Source organism: Tigriopus californicus, chromosome 7 (assembly GCF_007210705.1).
Source record: "Tigriopus californicus strain San Diego chromosome 7, Tcal_SD_v2.1, whole genome shotgun sequence".
Classification (NCBI taxonomy): Eukaryota; Metazoa; Arthropoda; class Copepoda; order Harpacticoida; family Harpacticidae; genus Tigriopus; species Tigriopus californicus.
Window position 1 is genome coordinate 5,929,737 of NC_081446.1, and position 26,913 is coordinate 5,956,649.

Here is a 26,913-nt window from a genome sequence, read left to right on the forward strand (position 1 = left end):
AATTTTCGGATAGGGGATTTCAGACAGACCTAAACCTTTTTAGAAGATCCTTAAAGTCCATATTCGACGTAATTTGGATTACACTCTTGCAACTACTACTACTGGAACAGTAAGCCTCAGGACAGAAAAAGCTAATTCGGCTTCATAATTCTTACGAAGTTGGTTTGATGAGCATTACTGCGTGGAGATAAGTTTCCAGAAGTGGCGACAGTCTCAAACCAAGCTAGCCAGCAATGGTAGCGATTGTTCTGGTTGAGTATCCATTTAGGGCATTAGTAACGAAATTACAAGTAACGAAATGACAGTAATTCGTTCCTTTTCTCGAAAAAGGAACTGTAATTGCATTACTTTTTGAAATTGTGTAATTGTAACGACCCAAAACCTACAAGAATTACTCGCTACTCGGTCCTTTTTCAGCTTCCAGAACGGCCTTTAATTTTTCGTTTACCTCGTGACAGCTGAAGAACCTTAAAGCTGAACAGAAATTGCCATTTTTACTAATTCCATCTAGCATATTTTGATCAAAGAAAGTCTGGGTTCAAAATTTTGTTTGCTTTTAACCGCTCTGAAGGTTTTATTGGTTTTGAATCTTATTGCATTTGCTACTTTAGTGTGCACATCTTCTCAATCTAATTCCGTTGGACTCAACCACGGAAAATGTCTCCTTGGCTTGAATATGATGCTTCAACTTTCCAAAGCCTCCTCACTTCACTTCACTTAAAGGATGGAATTCTTACAGAGAAACTTTACCGACTTCACAATGTCTATTACTGTTTTCCATCTAGAATTTTGCAAAATTGTTTCGAACCTTTAACAATCATTATCCCATCCAGGGTCCCAATCTTGACTCCTCAAAGTATTATGATGCAATACATTTTGAACAATTATGCCAAGATTAAATGCCAAGGCTCATTATTCAAAAATGTTAACAAGAAATCTTCAAATGTTATGCATTAGGACTGCTTGAGTCAAAAAACTCCATTTCTTTTGAGAAGAATGGTCTGGATGGGGTAAACCATAAAATATTGGTCATCTAAAATTTTAGTTTGAGTCATTGTAACGAGTAACGCCATTACTTTTCTTTTTCGAGTAATGGTTGTGTAACGAATTACTATTTTTGACTAATGTAACTGTAACCGTAATTCGTTCCTTTTATTGAGGAACGGCTAATGCCCTGTCCATTTTCCAATTGGCTGCTCTTGGTTTGATCCCAGTCTAGCCGAGTCCTCCTTTTTGATATTCAAATTGCAGCGAGAGTTGATGCTTTGACTGTTTCAATGGTCATACTGAGAGGCAACAATAAGTAATAGGTTTGATAACATTAAGTATCCACCTTAATTACAGGGCTACCCTTAATCAAATGGACAACTTAACAGAGAGATGCCATCTCACTCGTTAACAAACAGACAAAAGCAAACAACATTTGGTTTCTCATGCTGGGCTGAGAGTCAAATGCATGTCAATGAAGACCTATAAAAGAAACGTCGTTTTCTAACTTTTTTCACGAAATGCCGGACATTACTAAAAAGTTTCGGGAGTGACACTAGTTAAGAGAAAGTAGATTTCCACGAAAAATATTTGATTTCTTATGTTTCGACCTTGAAAACCTGTTATCGCTGGAGCCTGATTTTAAAGCGATCTTTTAAAGGCCAAAATGTTATATTCTAATAGACGAAAAATAAAGAGGTGGCCAAAGTGTTTCAGGATGATTGAAGGACTTTACAATTCTCCTTTTATAAATTTGTTTGCAAAAGGCAAAGTTTTATAATTGCATCAAATAATCGTCTTGAAATATGTGGTTTAGCTTCATCTAAGTTTTTTTTATCAAATAAATTACCAGTGTCGCTTATGAAAACAAACTACTGCTCAATAAAATATTGATGTTTTGGTTGATTTGTGTCCTGCAATTTTAAAGCGAACTATATTATGATAGGAGGATTTGTCAAAACATGGAAATACATTTTGGGAGGAGATGTGGTGTGGTGGTTAGCGCAGTTTCCGTATCCGAGAGAGGTTTCTGGTTCGAATCTCCTCCCCGACCTTTCTCAAGGAAGCTATTAGACGCTAACCCTGCCCACAGACGGAGAACCAACACTGATACGGACACGCCACTGCCTATCGGAAAAACTATAAGGACGATGTGATGCCTGGCTTCGCTGGCCGGGCGAGGCTCATCACTCCGACCCTAGCATCCAAATACAAAAAACTTATGAGCTCTAGGTAGGATTTGGCACAGAAATTTCATTTTCCTTTAATCAGAGGCACATGAAATTGGGGTTTCTCTATCCAATGAGCAGTAGGGTCGTAAAAAAGAATATTTAATAAATTTTAGACCTGTAAAACTGCCGAAGTGCTTGAATAACCATCAAACCACAGTTTTTTTTACAAGGGTAAAGGTGTTAAATGCGCTAAGTTACTGCACCTTTGTGTTTGCTTTCAACAAAAAGAGCCAGCATTATGGTGCATTTTAAATGATTTTGCCACAGAACATAGCAATGTGGTAATGCTTAAGTAAAGTGTCAACTACTTTAATTGAGGTATCAAGTCTTCTACTTGATGTTTTGTTTGTACATGTGCTGAAACAATTTTCAATGAAAAAAAGGAAAGCTGAAAAAGTCAGCTTTTGGGATTTGAAAATCGGGAAAAATGCAAAAAATGCAAATGAACTGAATACTGCAAAAAAGCAATAAGAAAGGAAAAAGTGGAAAAAAATGCACGGGCATATTCTGAATAGCTGTGCATGTGTTAATGACCGTATGTTGGCTTTGGCATCCACATTATGAGGATATTTGCCTCAAGGTGTAAGGGTGCTCTAACTAACTAATTAATAGAATCACGCCCAATGGGGGTTCTCATTTGTGCAACGCCCTAAGGGTCATGAATAACATCCTTATTTCTCAACAGCCCAGGCCCAAATAATGTGGGAAACTAAATAAACTGTTTGTAACATGCTATGAAGGCAATTTCTATTCCGGGTAGTATGTGACCTAGGTCACTAATTAGACAAAATATTTGATAGAATTAGTCAAAAACAACTCAAACGCATAATAATTGAATAAAAAGGAATCAGCCCAATTGGCCCTTTATTTGGTTAAGATTGGGTATAGGATAACTCACAAAGCGCCCTCTAAAGTGCAGAAGGTAAACCATATTTCGTGTATCGAAGAAGTCACTAGACATCCAAAAATGTTAGGAGGTACATGGCTTGTTTTACAATCTAGGTAGAAAACTCGTATTCTTTTAACTCGTGGTTTCTCTTTATGATTGAACTTTTCACCTGAAAGGTTGGCCTGATGAGAAAAAAATAATGAGTAAGGGGCAACTATTTAAAGGTAAAAAAATTCTTTTGGTAGTTGATAGTACCTAGGGCCCTGTACTTCAAAGAGTACGACAGTGAGTTCCGCGCACCATAGCCGTGGAATTTTGACCCTTCCTTTCCTTTCCAAAACAATGGGTCCCAGATCCAAACCAAACACATTTAAATTAAAAAAGTTGTGGTTCTACGAGTTAAAAATGGCTTCAGTTACCCTTCAGGCACCGTCAAATGTACTTCGAAAGTTTTAAACACCAATGTTGAAGCATTTTTTTTACATTTTCTAATGAAAAATACATAACTTGAATTTGCAGTTACTGTGATTGCAGTTAATGATGCTTGAGGAGTAACTTTGTGCCTTAAGGGTTAGTTCTAGGGTGTAACATTTACAAAGATATGTTAGGTTTGGATCTGGGACCCATGTAAACTCTGTGTTTTGGAAAATAATTGAAGGTTTAAGATTGAACCGCATTGGTGCGCTGACCTCGCTGTTCCTTTTCTAATATAGGGCACTAACAATAACAACCACTCTCTCTTTAAAAGTGAATCTAGGGTTCAGGCTGTTTTTCAAAATTTTTTTTTAACTAGCATGACTTGCATGGAAACATCGTGAAATCTTGTCTAGCATTTTTGCATTATTTCACTATTTTATTGAAAAAATGCCCAAAATTGAAGAATAACCAAAAAGAAGAAAAAAAGGAAAAACGAGGGAACTACAAGGGAAATAATAATAATAATAATGAAAGTGAAACATTTCAAAAAAAAAATTCCTGAACATACCCTGTCAAAGAGTGGCAAACCTAATTGAATTTTGAAACTGAAATCTTTTATGACCACCATAGAAGATTTGTTTTTCTTAGGAAGTAGCATTGTTCTAACATCTTAGAACTTCAATTAGCATTTTTCAGAATCAATTTAGCACGAGCTAGCATTGCCATCTGAAAAGAAACCTGGCCAGTATGGCAGGCTTAGTGACTTTATAACTAGAGAGCAAAACAGAGCCAACTCTGGCACAATTCTTGATTTCTGCAATCATCTTGCATTATGCAACGGTAAGCGGTTGAACAGATAAGCGACTAAAGTTACGTTAGTTTCTTGAATATATCAAAATCGGGCACAATGATCAGAAATGGTCACACATGCACGAATATTGGGATATATAACCCTTTTCGGAACCTCTAACGCCTAAGAAGAGAACTGCAAGGGAGGATTTCGACAGAATGATTGGATAACAAAATTGTTGAAGTGGACGCCACCGGATGAATTTTGGGCAATTTCCCTCTTAAAATGACTATATATGTACTAGTTATGTCTGGGTTCAGATTGTTGTTTGTTTGACAAAAAGTTTCGATGGCCAAGGATCATGGTTAACAACCTTGTTTGTCTTGGTCAAGTCTGTTTGAGAAGTTTCAATCCAACATTCAAAATGATGAATGATGACCTTTTTTCAAACCAGATTGAAAGAATTCTGACGTAGGCACTCCCACAAAGTCAATCCAAAAAGCTCAAGTAAATTCAAATTTCCCGTCATTTTCTTCCATTCAGCTGTTCGGATGTCTTCTCAACCTCTGAAAAGAGCTGGCAGCTCAGACAAACTCAAAAATGCCCATCCCACCATAGCCATTCGAATATTACCCACTTTCGAACCTATACTCGAGACAGCTAATGCCTTTATATTGATGAAAAGAAAAGAAAAATGCCCATGCTATATAAAATTTATCTTTCTGAAACGTCAAAGTTGCTTTGAATGATTCAGCAGACCACGAATCAATTATCTGACCAAAGCGTTATTTCAATGTGGCAAGACTGCCCACAGTTTACCCTCGTCATCAATCGAGGACTTACTTACTTACTTAGTCGCCCTCTAGATCGAAGAATCCCAGTTGAACACTGTTGTTTGTTAGGCATTGGAACAGATGTCTGATCCCTCTGTACGAAAGGATTAAGTGACCACTGTACCATTGTGCTTGTGCCACGGTCTGGTAGCCGTCTTGAGGCCCGAGTATTAGATTCAATTCCGAGCAGGATGAGTGAGCCCGTGGTAGCCGAAAATGACACGAACGACTCGAAGGGATCGGAGAAGGCCGAGACCAATGAAACATCGCCCAAGGACAATGTCGCTGAGCTCAAGTCTATCTACCGAAAAGTGATCAAATTCTATAAAGGTGAGCCAGTCAGTGACCTGACGAGCCAAATTGGAAATACGTGAAAGCTATAGAAAGGCTTGACGAGACTAAACACCTTGCAGATATTTCGGAGCAAGGTCTGAAGGTAAACAATAAATACAAAATACGGGCAATCATAGCTAGCTAAATTTAGCAACAAACCCCTTACTTTTCTACGTACTGACCGTGTTCCCAAGAGACAGTCGGATTTATGGCCAACACGTCGAAGGTGAACCTTTGAGGCCTTAAATGCTGTGCCAAAGGCTCCAGAAGGGGGATATGCTCTTCGATCATCCTTTCTGTCAGGCATGGAGTCATTGTTGGGTAGATCGGAATCAAATTTGAATAACAAAGCTGACCTCATATTCACGAGCTAAAGAGTAAAATACTTCTATTCCCGAGCTAAGACGAGGACGAAGTTTGGATGCCATTTTCTGTTGTAAGAACCAATATGCATATTCCATCACCGTTGTTGATACATGATCTAACACTCAGAATACAGAATGTTAACAGAAGTGTTTTGAGCACAGATCAAAGCTGGTTAGAGCATGCTTCTTGTATCTTGACCCAAAATATCTAGAAAGCCCTAATCTATCAATACGTTTTTTAAGCTTGAGATCCGAGCATTCTCTCATTTGCTTACAAGTCTGAACATATGGAGATGGTCATTAATCAATGGAAATATTTGTTAAAGATATGTAAATCGTCACATAGCTATTTCCTTGGTAATATGTCTTGGCTTTTTCGTCAAGGCGCAAACACATCTAGATTTGGTTTTGTGACATTAAATGAGTTGAAGACAACTTTTGTTCCAACAGATAATAGAGGAAGGCCCCATGACGAAACTTAAAAGTAATGATTCAGTAATAATCTGGCATCATTGAGTAATCATTGCAGGATCTCAAGTATGAGACAAAGTGCCAGAAAAGTAGCCTTTGTAATAAGTGCCGTCCGTAAGACAATAACACAAAATAATTCAATTTAGTTCCTAACCATTCCATCGGTCAAAGCATATGGAACTTATTGTGATTGTCCCAGTGCAAAGGCTTTGCTATTTTTCCTTCACGATTTGCCAAAAAAATGAATTTTCATTAGACCTTTGATTTGCCAGCGACTAAAGCTCTAAAAAATGATTTAATTTTTGAGGTAACCAGAACTGCCTATGAATTGCAATCCAGACAGATGTTTTTCTGACTTCGTCCACTTGGCTTGACTAGCATTTGATAAAATATTACTGCAGAGAAACTGACATCTTTTTAACTGGCCTTACATGGAGAAACAAAGACTTGCCTGTACAATCCCAAATGGTTAATTTGCTCTTTGGTGTACTCCTGTTTCTCTATATACCTTGGTGTACTCCAAATGCATGCATTCTGGCCCTGAAACCCACCCTCCTATGATTACTTAAGGAGTTTGCTTATTGGAAAACATGATGGGCAAGTGCGTACCCAAAAACTGCGACTATTGTGCTTCGAAGGAAACGATGTCTCATCTGAATAATTGATGAGTACTTTCCAACAAATACGCCGCATATTTGATCATTAACTCTATTCAGTTATATCGAGCCAGTTCTTATGTTGAACTCTTTTTAGCTGTAACTTTCCCTTTGGCGATCCCTTTTATTTTCGTGTCTGGAAAGATTTTCACTTTCACATTAACTTGTTTCTTTACGTATCAGCAATTCAATTTGCGTGATTCACACTCCAACTCAAGCTGGTTTCTAACTAGAGTTTCCTCTCTCAGGTATGTGTATTTGTATGTAGTGTTGTTGTTGCCAGGTAACGTTGAAACTGGAATTTTAAGTGTAGTTGAGTTCTTCAGAGATATCAATTTATTTCGCAACCTCTTGCAAACCTATAACGATGTATGTGGCTGAAAAAAAAGACTTATATTTTTTCCAAACTAATTTCGTCAATTTTGAAATATTTCCTTGAGCATAAAAAGGAAACTCCCATCTTGTCCGAGGTTTGAAGAGCTGCTTTGATGCTGGACGACGTTGCTTCGGATTGGTCTTAGGGTATTTCCCGACTCTGAGTCAAATTCGTCTTTTAATCGTTCCTCATGCCATCGTTTGTTCCATTCAGACCACCCAATAATGTCGATAAGATTTGATACCCTAAGTTCAAATCGTTATCAAACGTCCAATGACCGACCACGGGAAAATGCTCAGTTTATTTGTACTGCATAAATAAGAGCATTGTCATAAGAAGGATAAGAGTTTGAAGTGTGGCAAGCCAATTTTGTTGGCCAGTGGTTGAAGAATCAGGTCCTGTCCGAATAACCAACTACCTTGGCGTTAGAGTAGTTCCTCTGTCCTGACCAATCCCAAATTCAGATCCGGGCCCGTCATATGAGTGAGAATGAGCTCTATGGGCCGACGTTGTTCTTTTAAGGATGCCTCGATAAGATCCGTGACCTAAAGCCCTGCTTAATTCCTAGTACAAATATATGGTAGCATCCTGGAAAGATGAGTGCTTATTTCTCGGTATCATTATCCTCGGCATACGTTTGCAGCATTTTGAGTATTTTTTGAAAAGCTTGTAAAGCTTTCGTTGCTTAAACTAAGTTCTATTTCAAAGACAAAAGGGTGTGAATATCGATAAAAGGAGAAGAATCTACGTAGGAGCGAAAAATATCATATTATTGAATGAATATGAAAAGATCAGACGATCATTTGAACGAAGCAAAAGTTTCCTCGGAATATTTTGACCTTCCAAAACGATTAGTATTAAAGTTAACTAATCACTTTGATGATTTTAAATTCCTTGCACAAACAGTCGCATATTTATCACATCCATCTAAAGGAGCGGTTCTCGCGTAGATAACGAAAGGCGTCGATCCTTAAGTAGGTACCAAAAAGGTCAACACTTTAAAAGAGATTTTGGTAGGATGTATTTTTTAAAAGAATCAAACATAAGAACTCTTTTCTTTCACAATTTGTTCTTCAAACTGCTAATAGGGAAATCCGATTCTTTCATCTTTTCAATAAGTCTGAGGATGCTAAAATTGAGTCAGGAAGCCTTGAATATGGTGACTAATTTGGAACATTTTCAAGACTTCCGGGAAATTTGACTTCGTAGCATAACGCGTAACGACGAAAGTGTCCCTGTATTTGCTGAAGTTTTTTTGACGGAACTTCCCCCGTTTAAATGTTCTCTGTTGTTTTCAGAAAATGCAGGCAAATCCGTATCCCTTCCTTACCAAGCCAAATTGATGCTCGTGGCTTATACACAACAAGTGGTCCATGGTCCATGCAGTCAAGCCAATGTGGAGCCTGTGGGTGCTTTTGATGTCATCGGGAAAGATCGGAGGTGAGCTCGTTATGGTCATCATCAAGTTTGGTTTTTCTCCTTATCAAACAACAAATTGTGGAACAAATATTGAGTAGGTCTTTTTTTGATGTGCTATGAATCACGCATCCTTCTTGTTAGGTACGCGTACGTTCTAATTGGTGGCAGCAAGGAAAAACAGCTCATGTTAGAAAAAAAAGGAGTGTGAAATATAGTAAAATATATTTTCATTGGAGATGATGACACTTATTGTGATTTCCAGGAATGCATGGTTGACCTTGGGAGAAATGAGCCAGGACGATGCAATGCGGCAATTCATTAGCCAAGTCGAGGAGCTCATGCCTATGGTTAAACCATTTTTGGAGGCTCAACAGCAGGCCGAGGAGAAAGAAATGGAGAACATGTGAGTTCTTGGGCAAGTCTTGAATGACTTTGGGCAATTGCCATAGATCAATCGGACTATTTTCATTGCCTTTCGAAAGCTCAGCTTTTAATAGAAACCATGAATCCAACCGTCTAGCATGATTTGAAAAACGTTGTTGAAGTGGAATGTGTGAGGGAATCTATTTCTAGGTGATTCCGTCGGCTAATTTTTCTTCGCATTCAACCATCAAAGGCCATTGGAGCCAACCTATTTCTCTTGAACAAATATGCATCGTGTCGGGTCATTGAGACTCATCAATTTCTTGGCGATTAGTTTTACCACAAGAGCCCTTTCGGGTCTCTCTTCCTTTCAACCGTTCACTCTTTAGAGTTCAGTAAAAAAAGGAAAAGGGAAGTCGACGCCAGGATGAAAACGTTCCTAGGCCCTCCTCCGCTCCTATCCTCTCTTCTTCTCCCACTGTTTTATTGGGCTTTCCCTTTCACTTGATATAGAGAAGACAGACCGGTACACGGTATTCAATTTGCTTGCAGGCAGCAGAAGAGGCTCGAACAAGAGACCTTGGACGAGAGACAGAAGGCCACGCTCGAGGCCGAGAGACTAGCTCACCTTGAGCGCCAACGACAAGAGGACCAGAGGAGGCAGATCCAAGATGCTCTCAACAAGCAGACGTTCACGCAGTTTCGTGCTTACGCTGAGCAGCAGTACCCAAATAATCCGGACCAGCAAGCCGTGCTAATCCGGCAGTTGCAAGAGCAGCATTACTACCAATACATGCAACAGATCTATCAGCAGCAAATGGAGAACCACGTAAGCAGCACCATGGCCGCTAATGGGGTGAATGCGGGTGATGGTACTCCTACCAATGATACGGCTTCCACGGATACGGCCAGCCATGACGATCTTCAATATCGCCAGCATCACCCGAATCGTCAACAACACCTGCACGGAGAGGCTATTCATCCTTTGATGGATACTCCGGAGGTGACTTTAGTCAATGGCATGGACGCAATGAAATTGGGGCCGTCTGGCGATCTAAGCGATGGTCCGGACTCCGATCATGACTCCCAGGGACACCAAGAGGACGACGAGGAAGGTCCTTGCGGCGAGGATTGCGGTTATTGCGAGGATCAAGAAATAGACGAAGGTACTAAAATCTGCCATAAAGGTGATCTTATCTTTTATGGGCATATTGTTCAATTTGGACAGTCATCTGAAATGAAGTTTTTTAAACGAATAATCGATGTCCATTTTTTCTTCTTGTTAAAAGGTTCCTTTGTTCTTTCTAGTTCCCCCTGCGAATATGTGGACGAAAAAGGAATTGACCGAGTTCAAGGATCGCATTCGCACCGATGGTGGCGACGGGATATTTAAAGTGGGCCACGGCGAAACGGTCACGATTCGAGTGCCAACTGCAGAGGACGGGACAGCTCTCTTTTGGGAATTTGCCACCGATAGTTACGACATTGCATTTGGCGTATTCTTCGAATGGAACAAAACTGATGAGACCGAAGTCTCCATCCATGTTTCTGATTCCGAAGATGAGGACCTAGACGATGAGTATTTGGGTAAATCTAACAAACGTTCCAGTCGGTCTCGATCTTGTCTTCCTTCAGTTGAATTTTCTTATGATAGATGAAAATGGTGACCCCGAGACTGGGAGCACGGCCGCTCTGGTGGACAAGGGCCCACCCACTTCGGTAGTTGTGCCCATCTTTCGTCGCGATTGTCATAAAGAGGTTTATGCGGGAACGCATCCATATCCAGCTCAGGGCGTTTATCTGTTGAAATTCGATAACACCTATTCTCTATGGAGATCGAAAACACTCTACTACCGGGTGTATTACACGAAATAGGAAGTGATGGTTGGTTGTTCGCCCATTTTTTTTTCGATTTCACCTCGAAACCCTTGTGTGTTTTGTGTTATTTGTATGAAATTTTACATCCACAACAGGCTTGACTTCAAGTTGGAATCTACTTTGTTGCATCTTTTGGCTACACAACCTCAAAGTGTGGCTAGTGAACATGATATTTTGGTACACAATAAAACCATCGGTCAGAGCCTGTTTTGTGCGAGAAGAGGCCATAGGTCGTTTTATTATGGTGGAGCATCAAACAATCGATGAACGAGATAAAAACAAATAACGAATCTACCGACGACCACTCTTCTTTTTGTGTCGTTTGGGGGATTTTGACCTCGATCTCCGATCGCGCTTGGAGGATGAGGATGACATTGGTCGTCGTTCTTCTGAACTTGAGCTCGAGCTTTTCCTATGGCGTTTTCGTGATCGGCTACGTTTTCGACCACCTCTTTCTCGAGAGCGAGAGCGAGATCGCGAAGAGCTTGAGCTTCTGCGCGATCGTTTGCTTTTCTTTTTTCTCCTAGAGGTGTGGCTGCCTGCCAGGGAATCATCCGTGTCATCGCGATTTCCACGGGGAGTTCGAGTCCTTTGTTCGTCGGTGTCATCTCCCGATCCAGCAGTATCGCTCCCGTTATTCACTTTCCCAGACAATGTCTGTTTCCGAAGCTTTTTCCGAAACAGCTCCACCTGCTCCGAGATAGTCCAGCCTGGTTTTCGAGTGATGCGCCCCGATTCCAGCTCATCTTGGTATTGAATAACTTTGAGCTCGATTTCCCGTAGCTTGACGCGTCTGTCTTCGATAGCTCGCGCATCCAGGGGCGTTCCTCCCAAGGGCTCACCTACCCGAGAGAATGAGCGGCATCAGAAAAAGCACTCCCCATGCTCATGTGCAAATATAATAAGTCCTTTCAAAAAATAATACCATCTAAATCGTCGTCATCGTCGTCCGGGTCTGTGATTCCGCGCCTTTTTCGCTTTTCGAGTTCCTCATCCTGATCAAATAGTTCCCATTTTGATGTGACCGCTTGAGCTTGGACTTCATCAGGATGTACGGTTTCCCACTTTGAAGGAACAAATCCAGCTGGAGCTGCTCCCCCACCCGCCTTCGGAGTGCCAGATAGACCACTGTTTCGCGACGAGAATTTTCCATCCTTGATGGGAGTGCCGTCCACATCTGAATCATCAGAGCCGTCTTTCCTTCGTTTGAATCCTTTTCCTGGAATGAGAGAGATAAAGCACTTGAGATAGTCTCGAAACCCCCAAAGATTCCAGGGCTCGCTCACCTTTTTGGGCGGACTTAAGAAGGGCTGCCCCATCTAGGGGCATTCCATCCACGTCGTCATCGTCTTCATCATCGCTATTGGCTTCGTCGGAACCTTTCTTACCATTTTCTCCGTCAGAGTCAGAGGTGTTGCCACTCCCGATCAATCCCAAGAATATGTTCTGCAGTTTGATCAGGAAATCCTGCGGATACAGAGCCCAGTCCTCCCATGCTCTGAAGCAGCCCGTGACTCGTTCTTTAAATGCCTCTGCTTTCATGCGAGAATCGATTGCTTTTTGATATTTGGCCAGGTCGTGGAAGATATCCGGCAACTTGGCTTGAAACCCTTTCCGATAATACGACACATTGGGCACGCCCTTCACGCTACAGTTGTGGAGGATGTCTGAGATCAGGTATAACCGAGCAATCTTTTTGGCAGGTGAGGTTTCTAAAGCTGACAATGCTTCTGAGACACAATCCACGATCTCTTCCCAAGCGTCGGCGTGTTCAAGACACCAAACCTGTCGAGATAAACGATAAGTTCAGGAAGGACTTTGCAAAACATTTCCTCGTAAATGATTCCTCAACTATTAGATGTAGGTATAGAGTCTAAGTCCATATTTGCATCGACACTCGTCTAATCTCCTTCCACTTACCATCTGCTTTCCCCAGGACCGAAGGGATCACTATCTTAATACCATATTTCCTTGCTCGCAAGAACTGTATTAAAAAAGAATCAGAGGCATAACACTTATCGTGCATAAGCCAATGAGTAAGCATACTCCTATTCAACCCATTTGGTTCCCACTGGATGTAAATGCAACGACAAAGCAAGATGTAAATATTACCATGGTTTCGGCAATTGGGTTTCGGTCGGGATACAATGTTCTCAACATATCCTCAAACCGATCGCGTTGAGAATTGGACAGACCACGACGACTTGACTTTGAGGAGCTCTTGTCGTTTTCAGAGTCTTTTCGAGACTTGGATTCTCTATCACGGGATCTTTGGGAATTGAAGAAAAAGTCAAAATGAGAAACTTTTCCTACGCGCCAATATTTTGAAAGAGGGATTTAAAACAAGTACTTACACAAAATTGTGCTCCTCTTCCTCTTCAACCAGGTGATCCGGCATTCCAGCAGTAAAGATATTCATTATGGGAGGTTTCCACATTGACCCTCCTTTGAACATTCGGAAGGGCTCCATACCCCAATGGTCTTTGCTATCGCCCTAGAAATTTCGAGCAAGTTTGAAAGATGCTCGCTCGATCATGGTAAATCAGACCGACCAGGGATCTCATTCGATCGTGGTGATCAAAAGTTACTTTTCTGATGAGAGCTCCCCTACCAGCACAGCAGAAATCCTTTCACATTGGCTTGATAAAGGTTAACTCACCTGCATGAGACTGTACAATCGCCAACGATAGTAGACGTGTTCGGGCGACTTGTTCTCAAATAAGAAGGCGAAATTGGGATTGCTCAACTCGCGATTCATGATCATGGCCTCGAACATTGGACCTTCGCGAATGACAAATTCGACCATGCGATTAATGAGGCAGAGCACAGTTCGATCAGTAGGAATGACCACTTTCACCGTGGAACGGTACAAGAGCTTATCGAACGATTCCTGCGTCCGCTCGCTACTTGGACCGGGCAATGGGCCCTTACCAATATTCCATCTAGAGCATAAAACGAAATACGGAACTTGTCAAATACAGAGTCGATTCGGTCGGGGTCCAGTTCTTACGTGTCTGCGTCCTTTTTCGAATTGGGTTGAGCATTGAAGGGTAACCCACTGGGGGGCGGAGGTAGGGTGAGTTTCAATAACGGAGGCGGGACGTAGATTGGGTGAAGAGGAATAGGCACAGGTTTACCCCAACCCATGCGCATCTCGTGCCCGTCGATCATCTGACCCGATAAATTGGTTAAGGCTCGTTCACCGTCAATGCGACTCATATAGGCGACAAAGCCGCAGTTGCGGCCGCGCGATTTTTCGTCTTCGGTGCGGGGCCACATAATCTTTATCGAGGCCAAAGGCCCGTATTTTCCAAAGAGCTCCATCATTTGCTGTTCCGTGAGTCTCGGACTGAGATTGCCCAAATACAGATTGGTCGTGTTGGGATCGCCGGTATCATGGGAACCGGGCAACCCATCTTTACTGGCGGCCGATTCGGCCAAACTTAATTCACGATTGACACTCCCACTCGATCCCGTACTATTCAAGGCCGAAGGAGGCACGGCCCCAGATCGAATCATATTCTTGACTCGATGGCGCTCCTCCCGTTCCTCTTGAATGGCCTTGAGTTCTTCCTTGAAGATCTCGAGATTGCTTTTCTTCTTCTCTTTTTCCTTCTTCTTTCCGGGCTTTTCGGGTCTTTTGGTCCGGCCATCTAAGGCCGACGATTCCGCTAGATCCGACCTGGCCCCCGAATCCATCCGTGAGGCCGGCTGATACAATTTACCCTTTTCAGTAAAGTCCTCTTTCCGATTGCCGGCATTGAACGTCCCGGCCTTGACCCAAGTTTTATTGACCTTGCTTGAGGGATGATCCTCAAAAGTCGACACGAACTCTTTATACACCTGAAATATCAATGGAAGACATCAGCTTGGCCGGGGCTCAAGACGGCACACACCTATGATCCCAGTCTCAAGGGAACATTTGTGAGTGAGCGAGTGAGCGAGTGAGCGTGCTTACCTTGCCCACTTCATCTTGTTCCTGCTTCTTCCGGAGCTCATCTTGCTCGCGTTTGGAGAGAGTCCGTTTGCCCATGGTTCCGATACTAAACGACTTTAACTTGGACTCCTGGAGATGTTTTAAGAACCCCGACGACGAGGCCGACGACGACGTCGAGGAGTGGCCCGTCGATCCGGCCATCCTGAATCGGGGTGGATCAGTTAGTAGAGCAGATCCACCCGCCGGCCGGACCGGGTCCAATGTCACACTAACCGCCCACAGGGCCGTTCCGGGTCTTCGTATTCAATTGGGCGGGACACCCAGATCTACAGATGGATGGTCTAGACCGGGTATATGAGCGTGCGGGCGTGCGGGCGGCCGGGTCAACCCGTGGAATGAATGCTTTAAGCCACAGGCCACTAATCCACAAGCAGCCAACAATCATCAATGCACCAACACAACAATAACACAAGCTGAGCTGCTCAGTGTTGCCACTAAGGATCAATGCATGAGGGAGGAGTCCATAGATGGACTGGGATGGATCAAAGTGCTGGGGAAAGATGAGGACTTGATGTGCGATGGCGAAGTTTCGCCTGATTTGGGACAATATCTAATGACAGCATGGTGTATAGGGCTATGGAGCCACATTCATGATCTTGAATGATAGGAATGGGAGCATGACATTTAAGGATGGTTATTGTTGCGACCCTCAGCTGTTTCTAAATTGTCGTCACTGAACTCATCATGAACTGCCATCAGTGGACTTCCTAGGGTCGGGTAAAACATGTCCGAGTATCGCGTTTACATCCGGTGAATGTGTGACTGATGGGGCTGATTTGTTAATTAACTGGTGTGTGGTACGCCATCAAAAATATTAAAAAAATCACGCATTGAGCGAACCACGGTCCACGCGGCCTTTCAGCTCCACTAGTGGCCACCCTCCTTTTCCCTTCAGCTTGGAACAGGGTGACCTCCGTCCTATGCCTCTGTCCCGTGAATCACCCAACCTGCTCCTGGAGCCGCTCGTACCAGACCACATACGTGACCCTATCGAGATGTACATCACCAGCCCAACAACAACAACCAGTTCATCTTCAAATTTTAACATTATGAAAATTCCACAGTTTCAAAAACTAAATCCACCGCTTCATCTTCGCTCATGAATGAGCCTCACCTATCGAGATCGAAATATATAGCCTGATATTGCCACTTGATTCATATATTTTTTTTGTTGTTTTTCAACGCTAAACCGCGGATGGCCCAACGACAGCTGAGCCTCCTTAACTAGGCCGAGCCAACCAGTTCAGCCTAATCAGCCTATCACACGAGGCCCAAGTCCAGCCCCCGCCCCAATCCGGCTTCTATTTTGAGCAGTTACGCCCAAATTGGGCACCCTGATGGCCTGCCTGTCTTTTGGAGGGGAAATTTGGGAAAAACGAGTTGCTTGAGCTCGATCAGACCAAGTTAGACCAATAAACGCAATAAACCCACCAACGGACCCAGGATTGACCCGGAGTCGCCAGGCCCGTCGCCAGGCCCGTCGCCCGTACTCCCACACCCATCCACAGCCATGGTATGATCGAGACAGCGGTGTTGTGATTATTATTGCTGTTGAGGGTTTGAATCCCGCCCCAAATCCCGCCCAGTCTCCGCCCAGCCCGTGAGACCGAGCGTTTGCCGGCCATTGGTTATTGGTTGGCTCACCGGGTTGGTTTCGGGGTGCGTTTTGGTGGTGGTGGCCTCAGGAGGTGGGCCCGTGGCTGTTCATCATGAAGTTCGACTACAGCGACGTGGCCACATTCAACCAAGTCTTATTAGAGCTCTACCGGGAATTGCCCGAAAATCTGCGGCTCCAAGGTCCGCAATTATCAGCCGTCGAGGTGTTGATTGAGGTCATCGAGTATCTGCGGTTCCTCAAGAAAACCAATAGCAAGATCTTGATCAAAGATACGCCCATCACGCTCACCACGGCCACGCCCAGTTTGACCGGCCAGGTTAATATCGCTCAGGCTACTCTCCCGATCGGAGGCAGTGTCACGCCCAAAGCCGGTCCAGTCACGGCCACGGGTGCCGCCGTCACGCCCGCGCCTTTGTCGTCATTGCAGCGGCTCATTCAAAATTCGGCCCAAGAAGGACCGGGCGGGCAACGGAAATTCGTGCAAAATGATTCCAATAAACCCCAAACGATATATTTGCCACCCGGCGGCAAATTGGTCCAAGTACCGGGTGTGGGCCAAATCATCCAGTTGCCGGATCATCCTCCGCCCAAGGGACCCAATTACAAACCCACGGTGCTGCAACTTCAGCCCGGCGCTAAAGTGGCCATTGCCAAGGAAAGTTTGCTCAGCAATCAAACGGGCGGTTCTGTGGGCGGGCTCCAGCCGGTCAAGACTATTTTGGGCCAACGCCCGAGACCTCTGGCTCCCGCCACGTCCAAATCTCCGGTGGTACTGACCTCAAGCGGCTTGACCACGGCTGGCCCACGCCCTGCCCTCCCCACCGCCATCAGTGGGGGTCAAAGTTTGCTTCGCGGTCAGCAGCCGATTACTATTATGGCCAAAGATCCCTCGGGTGTGACACGCCCCATTACCATTATGGCCAATCCCGGTTCGACGACTATGGCTTCAGGCCCAGCGGTGGTCCCTACTCTACCCGTGTCTAAATCCACACTACCGACCAAATTGGTTAATGGCCAACCGCATGCGGTCTTTTGTCATCCCGAATGCACATGTCCACTCAATGATGTAAGGCTGAACCTGAACCCAATTTTTCAAAGCTAAAGAGTGAATTTTAGACCAAGAAAAGATGATGCTTTGCCAGATCTTTTCTCGTTCGAAGAGTTAGTCCTTGGCTTTCAAAAACTAGGCTTTGATGGCTGAACTGAAGCCAGCTTCATGCTCACGCTTTATTTTCATGTCGTTTTAGGAAGCCTTGACCATACCCGCCTCGTCCATGACGGAAATGTTCCAACATTTCGAAAATGCTATTGTGCCCAATGCCCTGTGGTCCAATTTCACGGCCATGAAAAGCTACGAAAACCGAAAGTACCTTTACACTTCGCTCATTCTCAAACTCAAACGAGTCGATTTGCACCGTCTTCTACGCGCTGTGGCCATGTCACCCCAACGAGGAAATGGGGCCGGTAAGGCGGGGTCCTGAGCGACCATCGATGCACCTAATTATGTGGCCTGAACCAATGATCAATTCTACTCCACTTTAGACTGCGGATGCATTCCTTTGAAGGTTCTCGACAAGGATGCCGCCGGCCTTTTTGAGCCCACGCGAGGCTCCTCCTACAGTATCATTTTAACCCTGTTTCACCTTTTCCGACGGTACGATGGCACCGGGCTCGACAGCGATGCTTGGGTCATTACGTCCAGAAAAGAATGTAAAACCCTAACGTAAGTGCACATTTTAGCATTAGTCTAGGCACTTCCTTGTTCGTTGAGAACGATCCTGCAGTACAGCTCAACGCCTTTTCAGATCTCCATTTTACCAAGTCTCGATGATGTGTATCAACCCGTGGCACTTCGAAAGAACCGACAAGTTCTTCTTCAAGCCCCGCGAAACCTTTTCGCACACTTGCCAGATCCGGCTGAGAATTTTCACCCACAAGTCCATCAAGTACGTGTGTCCGATCTGCCAAGACGTGTTAAGATCCATCGTGCCTTTGGTTGACAATCCCAAACTCCAGAAACGAGCTGAATCCGAAAACAATGGGTTCTTGAAGATTTCCGAATCTTCGAGTCTCCAAACCAAGATTAAGGATGAACCAATGGATATCACGGATGCAGCAGACGGGGATCAACTTGAAGACGTCAGACCTAACATCAAAATTGAGACGAGTGAAGATGATCTTAATGATCAGGAGATGGGCGGTGGTTTGGTATCTGGCCTGTCTCCCGCCAATGATACTCAGAGCCCTAATCATGAAGCCGAAGAGGACGAAGTTGAAGATCCCTTGGAGAATCATGACAACAACCAGGAAGAAAACGGCGATCTCCGAAACGCGATAGAATCCTCGAGTGAAGAGCCAGACGGCAAGCAAAATGCAGTGATGAACGGTCGATGTCAGCATTGCTTAGCTGTTCCAGAATCAGATAGCCTTAACCACCAATGCATGATCAGTGACAAGGAATCGGCCACGTTCACATGTCATTACTGTGGTTACTGTGACAATGATCTTGAAAACATTCAATCTCATGTGTCGCGTTGCCGAAGCTTTGGAGTAAGTCCACGGGATGACATCGGTTTACCCCTTGGGCATCCCATATATCCTCCCAAGGATCGAAAACCGGCTCGCCCAATACATCGGAGGTGCCCTCAATGCAAGGCATGCTTCGTGACCGAGAATGAGTTAGAAGTGCATAGGGAAGACGCTTCTTGCCCGTCCTACCATTGCCCTGAGTGCAAGCAGACATTTGTCTCGAAGCGACCTCATTGTTGCTTAGATTATCAACTCGAGAGTTCAGACGAACGTGAGAATATCAGTGTCGTCTTGTTAAATCCTCCGTTGAAAGATAAAACAGTAAGTTGGATAATTGATCGTGATAGAAAAATTCTTCATGACGGGTCCCTAAATGTGTTGTGTATTTTTGTTTCAGCCTGTGACATGCCAAACCTGCCAGAAGCTCCTGGCCCATTCGAAAGTCTACGAGGATCACACGGCTCAAGAGGCTCATGAATGTGAATTGTGCAGCGAGGAATTTGAATCTTTGTGCCAATTGCTCACACACAGCTGCGACTATCTCCAAGTGATGCTATGAACTCGTCGACATCAAACCTCAAGTCTCTCTCTCAAACTCACTCTCAGAACATGCTTTGAAAAGCAAGAGGAAAGAAAGCTCCATGATTTGCGTAACCGCATCTACAGCCTCAATAAATATGACGGTTTAAATGTGAGTGAGGTGTATTTCATTCTTCAGCCATCCAAGAAACTCCTGACGAATTCTTGGGAGACTTCCACAGAGTTTAAAGCGTGATTGAAGATCGACAACGACCCTAGATGAGAATCGAAGGGTATGTTGTACGCGTTCCGTCCGATTTCCAGCATGTTGATCCCACCATAATCCAAGATCAACGGCAGACCTGGATTGTGTACCAACGCTTGACTGTTGAACAATGTTCCATTGATGTAAAAACTGATCTGTTCTGAAAGTTAAATGAAAGAAATTAGTTTTTACCAACCCTCTCACGCTTTCTTTCACTCACGATTCGTTTGGTCCACTATCACACCAATGTAAACCCACCGGTTGGTTGGAATGGCATTAGGCAAGGATGAAGACGCCCGAAAAGGGAACAAAACATCTTTGTGCCGGTCAAAAAACTCGACCGCCGCCACAGGTCCTGGACTGGATTCGTAAACGCCATTCTCAGCCACAAACAGCTCTATGATACTGACCAAGTTGGGAATTGAAGCAATTTGCTTGGATGTATTGGTTGAGACCAATCTCATGATGCAATCATTGTCCGGTGAATTCGGACCCGAGTTGTACCAAGTAAAGATACTGAAATCCTTTAAGGTAACCATTGGTAATTGATACTGGAATGAGAATCGTGATTATGACTGTGTATGGGTGCAATTGACTTGAATGCATGCACGCTTACAATATAGTGTGGACCATTCACAAAATCTATCCCATAACGCCCGTTGAAAGTCTGGACTGGAGATGGGATGGTAAAAACAAACTCGGAATCGAGTGGCCGAATGAACCCGGGGAAGCGGTTATAGAATACGTGGTATCCGTAGTGAAAGTCCAACTCTTCATTCAGAATTACATTGAAAATCATCCCCACATTTTCGACGGAAGCTAAAAGATTATCAGTTTCGGAACATTATGCAAGCTTGAGGTTGCTGTGAAAGGCAAACATTAGTAAGTAAGTAATGGGTCTTGAAGTATAGAGTGAGGAATAGATTTCTAGACACTGGATGTCGGACGACCGACCACTCGGTTGGGTAAACAGTACAATAAAGCGGTTTGTAATCAATTCCCAGGAGACCATCCACTGTACTGTTTTATCAGCCGAGTGGTCGGTCGTCCGACAACCAGTGTCTAGAAATCTATGAGTGAGGTGATATTTCGACTTGCAGACAATCCTTTTAAAGCACAAGTCCAAAGATACATTATGACCAAACCTAAAAAAAAGGTAGCAAAATCAGTCATAAAAAGGTGAAAAACAGTAAAATCTGTTAAAAAAGGGGGAAAAAAACCTTAAGCTCGTTAAAAACATGCCCAAAAGATGCTATCATATTTTCTCATTTGTTGAAATAGAATTAAACCAATAAAGAAATGCATGTGTCTTAGGTAATTGGTCGAAAATTAGACCGAAAAAGGCAAAAACCTAGGTTTTAGTATTTTAACTTCCTTTCCTAAGCCTAATTATGACTTAAGGATAAATCATCAATACTAAAGGTATGGAGAAAGATTGAAAGATTGAAAGATCGTCTATTTGGATGGAGAAAATGCAGTTTATGTATAAATTACGTTTTCAAAGCTATTGGTAAGAAAAAGATGAAATTTGATGTACATGTTCATGTTCATGAATAGGATAGGTATGCATCTACTAACGTGTCAAATCTTTTTGTGCTAGTTGAAGTCGTTAATGAGCTGAGTTTATGCACCATTTGAATATCCGCAATTATACAAAGACCGTTGTCCTTTCATTCATCATGCCTAACTGTGCGCGAACCTTACATAATCGATTTTTGGAGGTCAAGAAGTAGATTCCATTTTCCGATGACCCCATTGGGTGTGGTCGGGCGATGATCGCATCCATATACTCCAGACCGGATCCAGTAGTACAGAGGCCATCTTCAAATTCAAATGCGCTGGTTTTGGCTGAGGGTTCCACACGGTCTAACCGTATTTTGGCTAGGGCTGCACATTCTACATGAGAGCCCAATTGAATCCCAGAATCAAATGAGCGGAACAAGTTGGGAGACTCTGAAAGCGAAATGGAAAGTCGTTAACCGGTGTGCCGTATAAATCTTCGATTCTCATAAAAGATCTAGTTAGAATGGGAAGCGGATGCAGACTGTAGGAAACCCAGGAAGCCGTGCACAAGAGCAAGAGGACCTGGGACAGTGGCGAGTCTGAGTACAGCACTTCGTCACTTTGTTAGTGGACCTTCAATCCCGTTCGAGTGGACGTCATCCGAGCATCTCCGTTGGAACATCTCGCCAGACATCGAATAGTAATAATCAAACCATTGATTTCATGTATGTTATGTCCTTTTTTTCACTGGTCCAACAATTCCCCCATTTTCTTACCGGAGCAAGACAGCTGATAGGCGGTCTGTTTTTGATGAATGAAATAAAACGAACGAACTAAAAACACTGCCAATGAGGCAAAAAGTTTGCCTTGAAGAGTATTCTAGATCTTCCCAGACGACCGAGATCGTTCTGGCATTGTAGGGAGTAGAGGTAGCAAATGATTTGTATTCAACTGCATGTAAAGTTCATCATTCTTGTAGCAGAAATCAGTAGCTAGACTCTAAAGCAGAGGTCGACTTTGATAGACGCATTTAGTCTAGGATAGTGATTGGCCAGTATGCCAGACAACCGAGATTGATCTGGGACCAATGGGGAGTAGAGGTAGCTAGCAATTTGTATCCTTAGTCGATTGAATATTGTATGCCTAAATAAGGGTAACAACAACAGGCCTTAAGATAGGTCAAAGATATTGAAGCCAATGCTCTCCATCTCAGAGAGCAATCGAAGTATTTTTACCTAGTCCTTGGGTCAAAAGTTCCATGTTTCCACTCACCATGGGAATTCAAGAAGTCAGGACCTTTCATCCCTGACTAGTGGACGAAACAACCGGTGAGTTCGTCCCTACGGTATTTGTTGAAGACGTGTACGACCATTTGCTTTTCTTGGAAACAATTTACAAAGGCTGTGAAGCCGGTATTGAGCAACTCATGAAGTAGTTTAAATACTGCAAATAAGCTTGACTTGGCTAGCCTGGGATCAAACCAGGATTCGCAATTTTAAGCAAAAGAGCAGATGCTCTACCAATAAGGTATCACAACTAGCCACTTCTCCCCAGGTATTATAGGTTCAAATTATCGCCTGAGAGGTGTTACGACAGAAGTTTACTTTTCATTGACTATTACTTGATTTGGAAGGCAAAAATAGCCTTTATATCCCCCCAAAAAGAGTCAGTGCCTATGTTTTGACAAGTTTATTTGCAAATTTTTGTGCAAATTTGCTGTCAATAAAGACCATATTTATGTGCAAATTTGCTGTCAATAAAGACCATATTCATCCGCAAGTTTTGCTCTTTCATATGGACAGTTTTTATGGAAATAAAAATCCACCAGTTTGTTCAAAATATTGGCCTTACTAATATCGAATTTAAATTTCGGGGCTTACCTTTCTTTAGTTAAAGTTTGTAAAAAAATCGTCAAAAAAAAGTTTTTGTTTCTGCCGCCAAAAGACTCATCAGTTGGGTTCGGAAAGATATTTCTGTTAGATGAAATCAAGTTTTCAACTATTTTGGTCATTTGGGGCAAAAAAGACTATTTCATGAGTTTTAATCATAAAATAACCTAAAACTCAGGATTTTCGGGAAGACTGAGGGGTTTTGGTCAATTTTGGGGAAAAATTTAGGAGAAATATAGTATGGGTGTAAATACAATTCGGGCAATGTTTGTCCCCATTCAAAGATTTGTTTGACATTCAACTTCAAGTTTTCATTAAGCGGAATTGTTGAGTATAAACAGTAATGTCATACATATACAGCAGTATCATACCGCAAATTATCAAATCATAAGCCAAAGGCAGGTGGTAACCCTCCCATCGTTGGCCACCAAAACAACTTTCTAAACCGGAAATGAGAGCAGTCTTGATGTCAGAACCAAAACTTAGGGCCTGCTGAAAACCGGCAAGAGGCCAAGGGAAGTGGATCAGCCTTTCGGTGTCCATCCTTAAACCGTTGGAAAGAGGAGAATTTCATACAAGAACAGCAAACCCCTTTGCCCTCGGTCTGGTCTGTTGTAAAGATCTGGGATTGCATTGAGCCCAAAGAGCAAGAAGATATATCAGTCAATCAATTTTACTTTAAATACCACACTAATGCTTGAATCTCCATAAAAATTAAAAAAAAAGCATTTTCACCTTTTTTTAAAACTTATTTCTACGTTTTCGGAACTTACTTTGGCGTACCTTAAAAACAACTATTTTGATCAAAATTACAAACCATTTTTCCGATCCCTACTCATTCGACTCGAGTTTCCAAGTTTAGAACTCTTTCAAAGCCCCCGTACTAACCTAACTATTTCACAAATGAGTAGGATTACCAATGTCGTCGAGAGAGAGATATTGCTTGAATTGAACGTATCGACCGGTGATGCCTTCTCCCAGGGACCAACAGAGCAATTGTAGAATGGATGGAATCAATTTCATGTTGTTTGATCGAATACAAAATAAAGACTCATGGGGGAAAACGGATCTTGGGCTCTTTTAAGTTGGGGAAAATTACAAGCAAATTCAAACCCTACCCATTACAAGCAATACCTTGAAGCTATTCAAGAAGGGCTCGGTCTGTTCTGTTTAGGTTCAAGCATATATAATTACTGAATCGATTTTATCTTCCCAGCGGAAAGTTTTTGATACATTTCCCATGTCAGGTATGATTAGGCCACTTTCTGTGTTTGGGACATTCTGTTAGCATTCCTGCTTGAAGAGTACAAATCTCCCAGGGGTGCAAAAATTAGATTGATTAATAAGAAAGTTCAAGTTTGACAGAAAAGACGATGATCTGCCCACAGTTACAGCATACAGAGCTGATTAAAATCAGGATTTTCTCAGTGCTTTAGATGAGGCGTTTGGTTGTATATAGTGATAAAACTATTTTCTAGCCAGTCACGTAACTGTTTCATACATGTTTTTTTATTTGTTTTTTGTGATATCGAGTTTGTGCTGTCGAGTTTTCAGGGTATAATCATGGCTCGAAACAAGAAGAAGCCAAAGCATCATGTGTCGAAATCTGCTTTGTCCTCTCCGCAATGACAAGGGGGGCAATCTCATATGAACAAGAACACAATCGATTTTGAAGTACCAATTGTCGACCCAAGCATCCCCCTCCATATTCCAGTGGTTCATGCGCTTATTTTCCATTCATCTGATTGATTTTAGGTTTTAAACTAAAAGTTCTAGCATATTTTGATAAGCTTCTATGCATATATAAAACGGAGTTTTTAAGCGTACTTTGGCCGTCTTTAGTTATGACTAGGAGTCGGAAAACTAATTTCTCTAGATGAAATTAAAGTTTTAAACTATTTCGGTCATTTTTGGGCAAAAAATTTTGGCCTCTTAGCTGTCTCCATCAGCCCTTTTGTTTTGGTTCTGACCTCAAGAGAGCGCTTAGTTGCATTTTTGAACATTGTTTTGGCGACAAACGATAAGAGGGTTACCAATAGCCTCTAGGCCACCATGTATGTACATATGCCACTATGTGCTCAATAGCTCCTCTTAATGAAAGCTTGGGGATCAATGTGAAACAACTCTTTGAACGGGGACAAACATTTTCAGTCAAGGTAGCCCTAAACTTCCCTGCTTATTGTATTTCTCTTAAATTTTCCCGAAAAATCATGACCAAAATCTCTCAATTGCCCCGAAAATCCTCTATTTTAGGTTATTTTATGGTTAAAATTCAAGAAATATTTTTTGCCCAAAAATGACCTACATTGTTGCTTCATTAAACCTAAAATAAGATATATTTTTGACCCCTAGTTATGACACTCTGACAAATTGTGACATAGGTCTGGTCATACCTAGGAGGAAGAGACCTCATGCCAAGTCTCTCAATAGACTTACCCCACCCCTTTCCTCTCTCCTTCCTTCTTTCCCTCCCATTGTTCCCCTCCCTCTCCTCCAACCTCAACATCAATTCCTTTAACCTCTCTTCTGTCCAAACTTTGTGGCAATAATTCCCTCTCTGGTCTCATGAGCCCAACGAATCTTTTAGATCGTATGCTCAGGTGGCGGCTAGAGTTCCTTCTCTTTTACCCATTGCTAAAAGGTTTACTCTTCCTCCCCCTAAGATGAGTTTGGTTCAAAAGCAGGATTTTTTTAGGGTTAGAAGGCCTAATCAAAAAAATTGATAGCACTTGTCCATCGGAGGACGATCAGCCCCGTAAAAGGTCTTTATCAGAATGTGCATTGACTTATTTCAAAAAAAGACAGTACAACAATCAAGGTTCTTGAGTAACTATTGTAGCTTGAGATAGGCAGGTCTCGTTCATTTCCATGACAGAAACCTGGCCTGCGCATTAGTCATGTAAAAATATCGAATGGAGAAGTAGAGGTCTTAGTTTGTCACCTCCAAGGTCTTGATCTGTCCATTGTAACAATATATAGGCCCCCCTCTTATTCAGTAAGCTCGTTTTTGTCCGCTCTCAAATTCATAGGAAATGAGTTGGACCAGTCAGTTTGCTCAAAGGTTTTCTTTGTAGGGGACTTCAATTTTCCGGCTAGCGTTGTAGAGTGGGAGGTTGGTCCAGATGGGTACATTCCCATTTTGAAATCGACATCTCAGTCATTCAAAAAGCTGGAGGATTTTGTGATCTTGCGCAATCTCTCCCAACATGTTGGTGTAGCCACTAGAGCACATAGCGTTCTTGACTTGTTTTTTTCCCAATGACCCTGATCTAATCTAGTACGTCCATGGGACCCCTATTAATCTGTCAGATCATCATGTTCTCGAGTTAGGGTCGACCATTACTCAAAAGCCGGCGTGCTCTAGAGTAAGACCGGCCAAAAAGGTCGGACTGGCTAAGTTTAAGATCAAAGATGAACATTGGCCGTTGATTAAAGAAAGGTTAGGGGAGCTTGATCTCATTTCAATACTGAAAAAGGAATCGTCCATAGATGTAGCCTTAGACAAAATGATTCTAGTTTTTGAGGACGTCTGTTCCACTCTAGCAATCTCTGAATGTGTTCCACAATCTAAAATTCCAATGTAT

At 42.8% G+C, this 26,913-nt stretch overlaps 4 protein-coding genes across 4 annotated transcripts; 2 read left to right on the forward strand and 2 right to left on the reverse strand.

Moving 5' to 3' along the window:
- Window positions 1-5,146: 5,146 nt before the first annotated feature.
- LOC131883173 (Golgi resident protein GCP60-like) lies at window positions 5,147-11,229 on the forward strand. Its single transcript, XM_059230558.1, has 6 exons — window positions 5,147-5,478; window positions 8,648-8,789; window positions 9,031-9,171; window positions 9,684-10,297; window positions 10,440-10,718; window positions 10,786-11,229. The coding sequence occupies exons 1-6, from the start codon at window positions 5,340-5,342 to the stop codon at window positions 11,004-11,006; spliced, it is 1,536 nt and encodes a 511-aa protein (XP_059086541.1). The 5' UTR covers window positions 5,147-5,339; the 3' UTR covers window positions 11,007-11,229.
- LOC131883172 (U2 snRNP-associated SURP motif-containing protein-like) lies at window positions 11,217-15,423 on the reverse strand. Its single transcript, XM_059230557.1, has 8 exons — window positions 14,968-15,423; window positions 14,020-14,852; window positions 13,669-13,951; window positions 13,364-13,503; window positions 13,122-13,278; window positions 12,296-12,794; window positions 11,935-12,228; window positions 11,217-11,851 (listed from the first exon to the last, which is right to left on the reverse strand). Exons 1-8 carry the CDS (start codon window positions 15,145-15,147, stop codon window positions 11,301-11,303), a joined length of 2,937 nt encoding a protein of 978 aa, XP_059086540.1. The 5' UTR covers window positions 15,148-15,423; the 3' UTR covers window positions 11,217-11,300.
- Window positions 15,424-16,340: 917 nt separating this feature from the next.
- Window positions 16,341-20,132, forward strand: LOC131883564 (uncharacterized). Its single transcript, XM_059231065.1, has 5 exons — window positions 16,341-17,690; window positions 17,872-18,088; window positions 18,167-18,347; window positions 18,430-19,474; window positions 19,551-20,132. Exons 1-5 carry the CDS (start codon window positions 16,716-16,718, stop codon window positions 19,710-19,712), a joined length of 2,580 nt encoding a protein of 859 aa, XP_059087048.1. The 5' UTR covers window positions 16,341-16,715; the 3' UTR covers window positions 19,713-20,132.
- On the reverse strand, window positions 19,868-21,788 carry LOC131883565 (uncharacterized). Its single transcript, XM_059231066.1, has 4 exons — window positions 21,642-21,788; window positions 20,554-20,756; window positions 20,158-20,488; window positions 19,868-20,097 (listed from the first exon to the last, which is right to left on the reverse strand). The coding sequence occupies exons 1-4, from the start codon at window positions 21,721-21,723 to the stop codon at window positions 19,868-19,870; spliced, it is 846 nt and encodes a 281-aa protein (XP_059087049.1). The 5' UTR covers window positions 21,724-21,788.
- Between the last annotated feature and the right edge of the window lie 5,125 nt (window positions 21,789-26,913).

What these genes read in the sequence shown, in the direction of transcription:
- LOC131883173 (XM_059230558.1), top strand. Translation starts at nt 5,340, where the DNA reads ATGAGTGAGCCCGTGGTAGCCGAAAATGACACGAACGACTCGAAGGGA. An exon ending in GAGAAAGAAATGGAGAACAT is followed by an intron (nt 9,172 to 9,683) that starts GTGAGTTCTTGG and finishes ATTTGCTTGCAG; the next exon opens with GCAGCAGAAGAGGCTCGAAC. An exon ending in CCTAGACGATGAGTATTTGG is followed by an intron (nt 10,719 to 10,785) that starts GTAAATCTAACA and finishes TTCTTATGATAG; the next exon opens with ATGAAAATGGTGACCCCGAG.
- LOC131883172 (XM_059230557.1), bottom strand. Translation starts at nt 15,147, where the DNA reads ATGGCCGGATCGACGGGCCACTCCTCGACGTCGTCGTCGGCCTCGTCG. An exon ending in AACAAGATGAAGTGGGCAAG is followed by an intron (nt 14,853 to 14,967) that starts GTAAGCACGCTC and finishes TTGATATTTCAG; the next exon opens with GTGTATAAAGAGTTCGTGTC. An exon ending in GAAGAGGAGCACAATTTTGT is followed by an intron (nt 13,279 to 13,363) that starts GTAAGTACTTGT and finishes CAATTCCCAAAG; the next exon opens with ATCCCGTGATAGAGAATCCA.
- LOC131883564 (XM_059231065.1), top strand. Translation starts at nt 16,716, where the DNA reads ATGAAGTTCGACTACAGCGACGTGGCCACATTCAACCAAGTCTTATTA. An exon ending in CCAACGAGGAAATGGGGCCG is followed by an intron (nt 18,089 to 18,166) that starts GTAAGGCGGGGT and finishes ACTCCACTTTAG; the next exon opens with ACTGCGGATGCATTCCTTTG. An exon ending in AAAGAATGTAAAACCCTAAC is followed by an intron (nt 18,348 to 18,429) that starts GTAAGTGCACAT and finishes ACGCCTTTTCAG; the next exon opens with ATCTCCATTTTACCAAGTCT.
- LOC131883565 (XM_059231066.1), bottom strand. Translation starts at nt 21,723, where the DNA reads ATGGATGCGATCATCGCCCGACCACACCCAATGGGGTCATCGGAAAAT. An exon ending in GACCTCCAAAAATCGATTAT is followed by an intron (nt 20,757 to 21,641) that starts GTAAGGTTCGCG and finishes ATAATCTTTTAG; the next exon opens with CTTCCGTCGAAAATGTGGGG. An exon ending in TGAATGGTCCACACTATATT is followed by an intron (nt 20,489 to 20,553) that starts GTAAGCGTGCAT and finishes TTCTCATTCCAG; the next exon opens with TATCAATTACCAATGGTTAC.